The sequence below is a fragment of the Tamandua tetradactyla genome, chromosome 25 (assembly GCF_023851605.1).
Source record: "Tamandua tetradactyla isolate mTamTet1 chromosome 25, mTamTet1.pri, whole genome shotgun sequence".
In the NCBI taxonomy this organism is placed as follows: Eukaryota; Metazoa; Chordata; class Mammalia; order Pilosa; family Myrmecophagidae; genus Tamandua; species Tamandua tetradactyla.
Window position 1 is genome coordinate 9,965,024 of NC_135351.1, and position 13,525 is coordinate 9,978,548.

The window sequence follows — 13,525 nt, forward strand, 5'->3', positions numbered from 1 at the left end:
ACCAATGTTTATAGCAGCATTATTAACAATTGCCAAGAGATGGAAACAGCTAAAATGTCCATCAACAGACAATTGACTAAACAAACTGTGACATTTATGTAAGATGGAATGTTATGCAGCTGTAAGATAGAATAAAGTTATGAAGTATGTAACAACATGAATGAACTTTGAGGACATTATGCTGGGTGTGATTAGCCAGAAACAAAAGGACAAGTACTGTACGGTCTCAGTGATGTGAACTGATATTAGTGAATAAACTTGGAATACTTCCTTGGTAACAGAGACCATCAGGAGATGGAGATAGGGTGAGATATTGGGTGATTGGAGCTGAAGGGATACAGATTGTGCAACAGGACTGAATATAAAAACTCAGAAATGGACAGCACAATACTACCTAACTCTAATGTAATTATGTTAAAACACTGAATGAAGCTGCATGTGAGAATGATAGAGGGAGGAGGGCTGGGGACATAGATGAAATCAGAAAGAAAGATAGATGGTAAAGATCAAGATGGTATAATCTAGGAATGCCTAGAGTGTATAATGATGGTGAAATGTACAATGTACAAATTTTAAAAATGTTTTTGCATGAGGAAGAACAAAGGAATGTCATTATTGCAGGGTGCTGAAAATAGATGATAATACTTTAAATGTCACCTTATGTGTGAGACTAAAGCAAAAAAGTTTATTTGTTACAAAATTTATATTTTGACTAGAGCATTTCCTAATATAACTCATGTAGATAGTTTGATTGAAGGTCATAAGTACTTGGAATCTCAGGAAGGTCATGAGATTTTGTTGGTTTGTCCAGAGTGATGCCCCGATGAATCCCAGAGTGATATGATCAGTGACTGGAAATGTATTTGCAAGCCCCCTTCAGGGAATGGTGAGAGTGGGGAGAACTTCAACTTCCCCAAGTTGAATTCTTGATATTCTTACAAGCAGTGTGGACAACCAAAGCTATAGGTTGAGCCCCCAGTCTTGGGGTTTGTTCATATGAAACTTAACCCCACAAAGGATATGTCAAGTCTACTTAAAATTTAGGCCTAAGAGACACCCCCAAGAGAGCCTCTTTTGTTGCTCAGATGTAGCCTCTCTCTCCAGCCAACATGATGAGCAGTCTCACCACCCTCCCCTTCTCTGCGTGGGACATGACTCCCAGGGGTGTGGACCTTCCTGGCAACGTGGGACAGAAATCCTGGAATGAGCTGAGACTCAGCATCAAGGGACTGAGAAAAACCCTAGAATGAGCTGAGAATTAACATCAAGGGATTGAGAGAACCTTCTCGACCAAAGGGGGAAGAGTGAAATGAGACTAAGTGTCAATGGCTGAGAGATTCCAAACAGAGTCGAGAGGTTATTCTGGAGGTTATTCTTATGCATTAAGTAGATATTACCTTGTTGTTCAAGATGTAGTGGAGAGGCTGGAGGGAACTGCCTGCAGGTGTGGAGCTGTGTTCCAGTAGCCATGTTTCTTGATGATGAATGAACAATGATATAGCTTTCACAATGAGACTCTGTGAATGTGAAAACCTTGTGTCTGATGCTCCTTTTAGTTATTATATCAACAGAAGAGTAGAACATATGGAACAAAAATAAATAATAGGGGGAACAAATGTTAAAATAAATTTAGTTTGAAATGCTAGTGGTAAATGAAAGCGAGGAGTAAGGGGTATGGTATGTATAATCTTTTGTTTCTCTGTTATTTTATTTCTTTTTCTGTTGTCTTTTTATTTCTTTTTCTAAATCGATGCAAATGTTCTAAGAAATGATGAATATGCAACTATGTGATGATATTAAGAATTACTGATTGTATATGTAGAATGGATATCTTAATGTTTTGCATGTTAATTTTTAATTAATAAAAAAGTTAAAAAAAAAAAAGAAAAACAAACAAACAAACAAAAAATTGCACCACAACCATGGAGAAGTAGAGATAAGACTCAAATGTCATGAAACCTGCCCATTCCCGGGGAGTGAAAGTTGGGAGCAGTGCGGCAGGCCTGCTCTGCTGCTTCCCCAGCATCTCCCTCCCTGAATTGGACGGCTACATGTGGAGGGATGAATGGTGCAGATGCAGACCAGACCTGCAGAGGTGTTGACAGGTCTTGCCAACCATCTCAAACAAGATGCCTCCAAGGGTAGGACTGAGAAATTCACAGGAGGAGCCCCTGTGTCTGGCTATGTCCACATCACCACCTGACCACAGTAGAGAAGGAAGTCTTCTTGGAAAGCTGTACCCTCTGGGGCTGTGTGGACAACCCTGGAGTCAGGTGTTGAAAGGCAGAGAACTCAGCTGGTTGCTGGGACCTGAGGAGGTGCACTTGGTCCAGGTGGAATTGCAAAGTTGTGAAGCCCTCCAGAGGACGATTTCATGGTTGAGTATCATGAGTATCTACAGTACCCTTTGTATTCTAGATCTGTGGACACAGTTCCAAGTTAATAATATATTAACTTGCCCCAATATATTATATAACAGTCACTAAAACCATGAGGTCAAGCACCTTTTATTAGTTTATCATCACTGGTGTAATAAATTATCACAAACTCAGTGGCTTAACATTTATTCTCTTTCAGTTTGGACATGGGTCTCACTGGGCTCACGCTGAGGTGCCATCAAGGCTGCTTCCTTTTTAGAGCCTCTATGGAGGAAGCCACTTTCCTGACTTTTTTTTACCTTCTAAAGGGTGCTCACGTTCTTCTATCTTCCAAGTCAGCCACAGTCACATCTCTCTCTGACATGGCTGGGAAAGCTTCTCTATTTTTAAAGACCCAAGTGATTAGACTGGGCTCACCCAGGTAATCTAGGATAATCTCCCCATCGCAAGGTCCTTAACCACATCTGCAAAATCCCTTATGGTGTAATTGCCTAGGTTTTTCATTGTATTAAGGAATCTCTGGGGCAGGGAGTGGAGGCATTACTCTGCCTACTGAAACGTGTAAGAGAATCCCTGGGACCCTCTATGATTTAAGGTATGAGTAGCTGGCCAGATGGCTGGAGTATTTGGCTCTGTCCAGGTCATAATTTCAAATTTCCTAAGTGGCCTTTACTGACAGTGTCTAGTACAGAATTTAACTTTGCTAGAAGGAGGGCTGGCCTCTTCCCTGCCATATGAACTTGATGATTTGTTTTTCAATTTCTGCAAAAGAGGTTGCTGGAATTTTGATCAGGATTGTATTAAGTCTGTATATTGCTTTGGGTAGCATTTCAGTTCTTAATCTTTAATTATTCTATAATACTGGCAAAATATCTCAATTTAATAAAAGGTTTTTTATCTTACTGAAGATAAGATCAAGAAAGGAATCATTGCAACTACCCCAACATGACCCTTGAACCGTGGTACTGTTCTGGACTCTTTCCTTGTTCCCTCTGACTAAATTTCTGACTTTGGGGTACTTGTCAAGATTCTAGGACCAAGGACATTTTGCACTTGACAGTTAAACATCCATGATGCAAGAGCCAGTCAAAAGGCAAAGCTTAAGTCAAGTACCCTGTCTCATGATGGAGAAGGTCAAAAGATGAATGCAGTAGACATCAGGTTGGAATTGTGAAGAGGATCCGATGGCAAGGGGTCAGAAGTACCACAAGAAAAGAATATGATGATGTATCAGGAGAGGTAGGAGCCATCAAATTTTCTGGACTAAAAAAGTCAAAAAACAAAATGCTTCTTATTTCGGAAAAGAAAAATAGGGTGAATTTTCGTGGACCCAAATACCTAACTTCAACAATTATCAACATTTTTCCATTATTATTTCATCTCTCCTCATTTCCTGACTTGACTTTACTTTTCCTGGAGTATTATAAAGCAAATCTAGTTATCACATCATTTCACTCATACTTTTCAATATGTAGCAAACAAATAAGGGGTTTTAAGAATATAACATCATTATCACATCTATTAAAATTAACAATAATTTTTTCATATTGTCTAAAACCCAGACTGTGTTCAATTACTGCTCTTGTCCCACAAATATCTCTTTTACGGTTGGTTTGTTCAGATTGAGAACTTTACATATTTAACCCACTTGAGACTTAAGAGACAAGTCAACCAAATTTAGTAGGTGAATTAGAAAAGTGAAAACCTTTGAACGCTCACATCTTTAGACTTTATTTTCCTCTTAAAGGTGAACAGGCATGGGATAAAATTAGTACAGAATGCTGCTTTCTAATAATTTAGAAATATGATGATAGACTTCTCTGTTATTCAAAAATCAATAATTTTACTTAATCTCTTTTTCCCAATTTTTCTCTTTTTCTCGCCTAGTTGGCGAGATCCAACTAGGTTTATAAACTAGTCAGTAACTATCTAGACACCAAGATCACAGTTTCATTTTCTTCTAACCTACTTTTCCCATCTGTCTGCTTTTAATTTTAGATGCCATATAAAATAAACAATGAGTGTTACTTTTCAAAGCACCCCTTTATTATGTATGCTATAAGGACGGTGGTAGCATATGGATACAAAATAAATATGTTTTATCCCCTATGAAAAATAGTACAGATTTATTGATATGAGCATTTTGAAACAAATAAATCTGACCAGTCTAAACATAAATCATGTGGGACAATATTTAAAATGCCAATTGAAAATGCAAACTTCAATTCTGGGGCAAATAATATGGTTACAAAGCCATTGTGTGACCATTTTAATGAGCACAGTTTTTGAAGGCTGATAATTTCTTAAACTTGTTCATAGAATGGTGTTATGTATAAAAATGATAGCAAAGCCACAAGAATTCTTTCTTACCAGGAAATCAAGCTCCTCATTGAGACTGTGGTACTTATCTAATTTGGCTCCCAATATAATAGGCACATCTTTGACATTCTTGGCTTCAGCTGCATCAAAGTTTGTGACCTGAGATTAAATATACTTGTACTCAGTTTCAATACTTTCACACTCCTAGTATTATATGACAATAAATATTTTATTGGACTAAATATCAAACAGATCTTCAGAGGCTAGAACCACAGACAGGTAGAACTTAGAGCTTGAAGGGCTTCAACAAATCACCTCGGCGCTCTCTGTCTCAGGTAGGGAATGAATTATTAGCCTCAGAATTACAGATAAGGTTGACAGGTTATAGCCAAATAAGATCTTCATGCATATTTATAATTTGGAAATTTTCTATATGGATTTTATATTTATTTTATAGCAGCAATACACTATATTTCAAGGGAAGAAATTCACAAATTTCCACACTAATCTAAATGAAAACACAAGGATTTGAAATTCAGCAAATGAAATTTACTTTGCAAGCATGTTTTAACACCCCTTGAGAATACAATCCTCTAAAAGTAATAGATTATTAAGACCCTGGTTGTATCCACATCTTTCTCTAGGAAAACGTCTGGGCAAGTGCATGCCAAAGCTTGAGTTATATGTTCCATGCCTAAATCATTTGCAGGATTTAGAAATTTTTCTAAGACCTTTCTGTGAAACTTAAATGAACCCACATTTATGATTCAGATGAAAATTTGTAGACACTGACAATAAATAGAAATGCAAGAAGCATTAAAACACAGGGAAAAGGCTTAATTGCAGCTTTTATATGTATTTCCATTCCTGTGTCTCATGAACTCACTGGCAACTTAACACGTTGTCACTTCGCACAATTAAAGAGGATGCATTCAAGCTCATCATTGAAAGGTCTTGCCATCTAGAATAAGTACATGGTTCAGATGATCCCAAACAATTACTACTCATCTCCCATTTTAACTTTTGTGTCAAGTTTCTTTGCTCTAATCTGTAATTTAGTGCTAAACTCATCCAACCATTTCACAAAATATTTAAAATGAAGAGCTGAAGTGAGACTGTAAAATAAAGGCCTATACACAAAAATTCCAAGGGTCAAAAAACTATTATACGATTGTGCAGAAATCATCCAAAACTATATTACAAGAACCAATCAAACCATACAATTCAGAAACAAGCCCAAGCCTTCTTTGACAATTTATTCTCCTTAACAACACAAGCAGTTGGAGGTAGCTTATAAAAGGCTGTGTGGTAACAGAGGATACAACAAAAGCAATAGGCTGAGCCCTCAATCTTGGGGTTTGTTCATATGAAACTTAACCCTGCAAAGGATAGGCTAAGCCTACTTAATATTAGGCCTAAGACTGTTAGAGAAATGCAAATCAAAACCACAATGAGATATCTCACACCCACCAGAATGACCATTATCAATAAAACAAAAAATGACAAGTGCTGGAGAGGATGAGGAAAAAGAGGCACACTTATCCACTGTTGGTGGGAATGTCAAATGGTACAACCGCTGTGGAAGGCAGTTTGGCGGTTGCTCAAAAAGCTAAATATAGAATTGCCAGATGACCCAACAATACCATTGCTAGGTATCTACTCAAAGGACATGAGGGTAAGGACACAAACGAATATTTGCACACCAATGTTTATAGCAACATTATTTACAATTGCAAAGAGATGAAAACAGCCAAAATGTCCATCAACAGACAAGTGGCTAAACAAACTGTGGTATATACATACGATGAAATATTATGCAGCTTTAAGACAGAATAAAGTTATGAAGTATGTAACAACATGGATGGACCTTGAGAACATTATGCTGAGTGAGACTAGCCAGAAACAAAAGGACAAATACTGTATGGTCTCACTGATATGAACTGACATTAGTGAATAAACTTGGAGAATTACGTTGGTAACAGAGACCATCAGGAGATAGATATAGGGTAAGATATTGGGTAATTGGAGCTGAAGGGATACAGATTGTGCAACAGGACTGAATGTAAAAACTCAGAAATGGACAGCACAATACTAATACAATTATGTTAAAACACTGAATGAAGCTGAATGTGAGAATGATAGAGGGAGGAGGGCTGGGGGTACAAATGAAATCAGAAAGAAAAATAGACGATAAAGATTGAGATGGTATAATCTAGGAATGCCTAGAGTGTTTAATAATAGTGACTAAATGTACAAATTTTAAAAATGTTTTTGCATGAGGAAGAACAAAGAAATGTCATTATTGCAGGGTGCTGAAAATAGACGGTAATTAATATTTTAAAATTTCTCCTTATGTGCGAGACTAAAGCAAAAAATGTTTATTTGTTACAAAATTTATATTTTGGCTAGTGCATTTCCTAATATAACGTATGTAGACAGCTTAAATGAACACCATACGTACATGGAACCTTGAGTAGGACCTGAGATTTTGTTGGTTTGTCCAGAGTGATGCCCTGATAAATCCCAGAGTGATTTGATCAGTGAATTAAAAAAGTATTTGCAACAGGATCCTTCTATATGCTGTCTACAGGAAACACATCTCAGAACCAAAGATAAATATAGATTGAAAGTGAAAGGTTGGGAAAAGATATTTCATGCAAACAACAACCAGAAAAGAGCATGAGTACCTATACTAATATCCAACAAATTAGACTTCAAATGTAAAACAGTTAAAAGAGACAAAGAAGGATACTATGTATTAATAAAAGGAACAAATCAGCATGAAGACATAACAATCATAAATATTTATGCATCGAACCAGAATGCTCCAAAATACATGTGGTAAACACTGTAAACACTGAAAAGAGAAATAGACACATCTACCATAATAGTTGGAGTCTTCAATTCCCCACTCTCATCAATGGACAGAACATTTAGAGAGAGGATCAATAAAGAAACAGAGAATTTGAATAATACAATAAATGAGCTAGACTTAACAGACATTTATAGAACATTACACACCACAACAGCAGGATACACCTTTTTCTCAAGTGCTCATGGATCATTCTCAAAGATAGACCATATGCTGGATCACAAAGCAAGTCTCAATAAATTTAAAAAAATTGAACTCATACAAAACACTTTCTCAGATCATAAAGGAATGAAGTTGGAAATCAATACTAGGCAGAGCACCAGAAAATTCACAAATATGTGGAGGCTCAACAACACACTCTTAAACAAGCAGTGGGTCAAGGAAGAAATTACAAGAGAAATCAGTAAATATCTCAAGAGAAATTAAAATGAAAACACAACATATCAAAACTTATGGGACACAGCAAAGTCAGTGCTAAGAGGGAAATTTATTGCCCTAAATGCCTACATCAAAAAAGAAGAAAGGGAAAAAATTCAGGAATTAACTGTCCACTTGGAAGAACTAGAGAAAGAACAGCAAACTAACCCCAAAGCAAGCAAAAGGAAAGAAATAACAAAGATTAGAGCAGAAATAAATGAAATTGAGAACATGAAAACAATTGAGAAAATCAATAAAACCAGAAGCTGGTTATATGAGAAAATCAATAAGATTGATGGGCCCTTAGCAAGATTGACAAAAAGAAGAAGAGAGAGGATGCAAATAAATAAGATCAGAAATGGAAGAGGAGACATAACCACTGACCTCACAGAAATAAAGGAGGTAATAACAGGATACTATGAACAACTTTACGCTAATAAATACAACAAGGTAGATGAAATGGACAACTTCCTAGAAAGGCACCAACAACCAACTTTGACTCGAGAAGAAATAAACGACCTCAACAAACCAGTTACAAGTAAAGAAATTGAACCAGTCATTAAAAAGCTTCCCAAAAAGAAAAGTCCAGGACCAGACGGCTTCACATCTGAATTCTACCAAACATTCCAGAAAGAATTAGTAACAATCCTGCTCAAACGCTTCAAAAAATTGAAGAGGAGGGAAAGCTACCTAATTCATTCTATGAATGCAACATCACCCTCATACCAAAACCAGGCAAAGATATTACAAAAAAAGAAAACTACAGACCAATCTCTCTAATGAATACAGATGCAAAAATCCTCAACAAAATTCTAGCAAATCGAATCCAGCAACACATTAAAAGAATTATACATCATGACCAAGTAGGATTCATCCCAGGTATGCAAGGATGGTTCAACATAAGAAAATCAATTAATGTAATACACCATATCAACCTATCAAAGCAGAAAAATCACATGATCATCTCAATTGATGCAGAGAAGGCATTTGACAAAATTCAACATCCTTTCCTGTTGAAAACACTTCAAAGGATAGGAATACAAGGGAACTTCCTTAAAATGATAAAGGGAATATATGAAAAACCCACAGCTGATATCATCCTCAATGGGGAAAAACTGAAAACTTTCTCCCTAAGATCAGGAACAAGACAAGGGTGTCCACTATCACCACTGTTACTCAACATTGTGTTGGAAGTTCTAGCCAGAGCAATTAGACAAGAAAAAGAAATACAAGGCATCAAAATTGGAAAGGAAGGAGTAAAACTATCACTATTTGCAGATGATAAGATACTACATGCCGAAAACCCTGAAAAATCCACAGCAAAACTACTAGAGCTAATAAACAAGTACAGCAAAGTGGCAGGTTACAAGATCAACATTCAAAAATCTGTAGTGTTTCTATACACTAGTAATGAACAAACTGAGGGGGAAATCAAGAAACAAATTCCATTTACAATTGCAACTAAAAGAAAAAAATACTTAGGAATAAATTTAACTAAAGAGACAAAAGACCTATACAAAGAAAACTACAAGAAATTGTTAAAAGAAATCACAGAAGACCTAAATAGATGGAAGGGCATACCGTGTTCATAGACTGGAAGACTAAATATAGTTAAGATGTCAATTCTTCCTAAATTGATTTACAGATTCAATGCAATACCAATCAAAATCCCAACTACTTACTTTTCAGAAATAGAAAAACCAATAAGCAAATTTATCTGGAAGGGCAGGGTGCCCCAAATTGCTAAAAGTATCTTGAGGAAAAAAAAGCGAAGCTGGAGGTCTCACGCTGCCTGACTTTAAGGCATGTTATGAAGCCACAGTGGTCAAAACAGCATGGTACTGGCATAAAGATAGATATATTGACCAATGGAATCGAAAAGACTGCTCAGATATAGACCCTCTCATCTATGGACATTTGATCTTTGATAAGGCAGTCAAGCCAACTCACCTGAGACAGAACAGTCTCTTCAATAAATGGTGCCTAGAGAACTGGATATCCATATGTAAAAGAATGAAAGAGGACCCATATCTTACACCCTATACAAAAGTTAACTCACAATGGATCAAAGATCTAAACATTAGGTCTAAGACAATAAAACAGTTAGAGGAAAATGTAGGGAAATACCTTATAAATCTTATAATTGGAGGCGGATTTATAAACCTTACACCCAAAGCAAGAGCACTGAAGAAATAAATAAATAAATGGGAACTCCTCCAAATTAAACACTTTTGGGTATCAAAGAACTTCATTAAGAAAGTAAAAAGACAGCCTACACAATGGGAGACAATATTTGGAAACAACATATCAGATAAAGGTCTAGTATCCAGAATTTATAAAGAGATTGTTCAACTCAACAACAAAAAGACAGCCAATCCAATTACAAAATGGGAAAAAGACTTGAACAGACACTTCTCAGAAGAGGAAATACAAATGGCCAAAAGGCACATGAAGAGATGCTCAATGTCCCTGGCCATTAGAGAAATGCAAATCAAAACCACAATGAGATATCATCTCACACCCACCAGAATGGCCATTATCAACAAAACAGAAAATGACAAGTGCTGGAGAGGATGCGGTGAAAGAGGCACACTTATCCACTGTTGGTGGGAACGTCAAATGGTGCAACCACTGTGGAAGGCAGTTTGGCGGTTCCTCAAAAAGCTGAATATAGAATTGCCATATGACCTGGCAATACCATTGTTAGGTATCTATTCAAAGGACATGAAGGCAAGGACACAAATGGACACTTGCACACCAATGTTTATAGCAGCATTATTTACAATAGCAAAGAGAGTAAAACAGCCAAAATGTCCATCAACAGTCGAGTGGCTAAACAAACTGTGGTATACACATACAATGGAATATTATGCAGCTTTAAGACAGAATAAACTTATGAAGCATGTAATAACATGGATGGACCTAGAGAACATTATGCTGAGTGAGACTAGCCGGAAACAAAAGGACAAATACTGTATGATATCACTGATATGAACTGACATTAGTGAATAAACTTGCAAACTTCACTGGTAACAGACACCATCAGGAGACAGAAATAGGGTAAGATATTGGGTAATTGGAGCTGAAGGGATACAGACTGTGCAACAGGACTGAATACAAAAACTCAGAAATGGACAGCACAGTACTACCCAACTATAATACAATTATGTTAAAACACTGAATGAAGCTGCATGTGAGAATGATAGAGGGAGGAGGGCTGGGGGTATAAATGAAATCAGAAAGAAAGATAGACGTTAAAGATTGATATGGTATAATCCAGGAATGCCTACAGTGTATAATAACAGTGACTAAATGTACAAATTTTAAAAATGTTTTTGCATGAGGAAGAACAAAGGAATGTCATTATTGCAGGGTGCTGAAAATAAATGGTAATTAATATTTTAAAATGTCACCTTATGTGTGAGACTAAAGCAAAAAATCTTTACTTGGTACAAAATTTATATTTTGACTAGTGCATTTCCTAATATAACTCATACAGATAGTTTAATTGAACACCATAAGTACTTAGAATCTCAGGTAGGACATGAGATATTGTTGGTTTGTCCAGAGTGATGCCCTGATGAATCCCAGAGTGATTCGATCAGTGAGTGGAAAAGTATTTGCAAAGCCCCCTTCGGGGAATGGTGAGAGTGGGGAGAAATTCAACTTCCCCAAGTTGAATTCTTGATATTCTCACAAGCACTGTGGACAACCAAAGCTATAGGCTGAGCCCCCAGTCTTGGGGTTTGTTTATATGAAACTTAACCACACAAAGGATAGGTCAAGTCTACTTAAAATTTAGGCCTAAGAGTCACCACCAAGAGAGCCTCTTTAGTTGCTCAGATGTGGACTCTCTCTCCAGCCAACACAACAAGAAATCTCACTACCCTCCCCCTGTCTACGTGGGACATGACTCCCAGGGGTGTGGACTTTCCTGTCAATGTGGGACAGAAATCCTAGAATGAGCTGAGACTCAGCATCAAGAGATTGAGAAAAAAACTGGAATGAGCTGAGATTTAGCATCAAGGGATTGAGAAAACCTTCTCGACCAAAAGGGGAAAGAGGGAAATGAGACAAAGTGTCAATGGCTGAGAGATTCCAAACAGAGTCAAGAGGTTATCCTGGAGGTTATTCTTATGCATTGATAGATATCACCTTGTTATTCAAGATGTAATGGAGAGGCTGGAGGAAACTGCCTGAAAAAGTAGAGCTGTGTTCCAGTAGCCATGTTTCTTGAGGATGACTGAATAATGATACAGCTGTCACAATGTGACTGTGTGATTGTGAAAACCTTGTGTCCGATGCTCCTTTTACCTACCTTGTCAACAAAGGAGTAGAACATATGGAATAAAAATAAATAGTAGGGGGAACAAATGCTAAAATAAATTTGGTTTGAAATGCTAGTGATCAATGATAGCGAGGGGTAAGAGGTATGGTAGTGATAATCTTTTTTTTTTCTTTTTTGTTTTCGTTTTATTTCTTTTTCTATTGTCTTTTTATTTCTTTTTCTGAATTGATGCAAATGTTCTAAGAAATGATGAATATGCAACTAAGTGATGATATTGTGAATTACTGATATTAATGTTTTATTTGGTTTGTTAAATTTTTTAAATTAATAAATTAATTACATAAATAAATAAAAGAAGGGAAAAAAAAGTGTTTGCAAAATCCCCTTCGGGGAATGATGAGAACAGGGGAAAATCCAACTTCCCCAAGTTGAATTCTTGATATTCTCACAAGCAGTGTGGACAACCAAAGCTATAGGCTGAGCCCCAGTCTTGGGGTTTGTTCATATGAAACTTAACCCCACAAAGGATAGGTCAATTCTACTTAAAATTAGACCTAAGAGTCACCCCCAAAAGAACTTCTTCTGTTGCTCAGGTGTGGCCTCTCTCTCTCTCTTAGCCAACACATCAAGCAAACTCACTGCCCTCCCCCTCTCTACGTGGGACATGACTCCCCCTCTCTATGTGGACCTTTCTGGCAACATGGGGCAGAAATCCTATAATGAGCTGGAACTCAGCATTAAGGGATTGCGAAAACCTTCTCAACCAAAAGGGGGAAGAGTGAGATGAGACAAAATAAAGTGTCAATGGCTGAGAGATTCCAGCAGAATCGAGAGGTTATCCTGGAGGTTATTCTTGCACATTAAATAGATATCACCTGTTTTGTTAAGGTGTACGAGAGAGGCTGGAGGGAACTGCCTGAAAATATAAAGCTGTGTTCAGTAGCCATGTTTCTCGAAGATGATTGTATAATGATATAGGTTTCGCAATATGACTGTGTGATGGTGAAAACCATGCTCCTTTTATCTACCTTATTGACAGATGAGTAAAACATATGGATTAAAAATAAATAAATTATAGGGGGAAAAAATGCTGTGTGGTGGGTGTGCACGTGTGGGCATGTGTGTTTTCACTGGATTTATAGGTCAAGGTCAGAAAATGGAGGAGACTCTTCTACTAACTTTGTTGGTGATCAGTTTTCTTATTCTTCTTTTGTTTTGTTTTTTTTTAATTTATATAGTATGTATGCTATC

At 36.9% G+C, this 13,525-nt stretch overlaps 1 protein-coding gene across 12 annotated transcripts in view; it reads right to left on the reverse strand.

The window, feature by feature from the left end:
* CAGE1 (cancer antigen 1) overlaps positions 1 to 13,525 on the reverse strand; it is a 110,652-nt gene that overhangs the window by 45,816 nt on the left and 51,311 nt on the right. For 9 of the 12 annotated variants that reach the window (XM_077144005.1, XM_077144006.1, XM_077144000.1 and 6 more), the window contains one exon: positions 4,749 to 4,856. The exons of the other annotated variants lie outside the window; for them this stretch is intronic. In XM_077144005.1, coding sequence (XP_077000120.1) covers positions 4,749 to 4,856 — 108 coding nt within the window. The remainder of the gene's footprint in view (positions 1 to 4,748; positions 4,857 to 13,525) is intronic. 12 annotated transcript variants of the gene reach the window in all.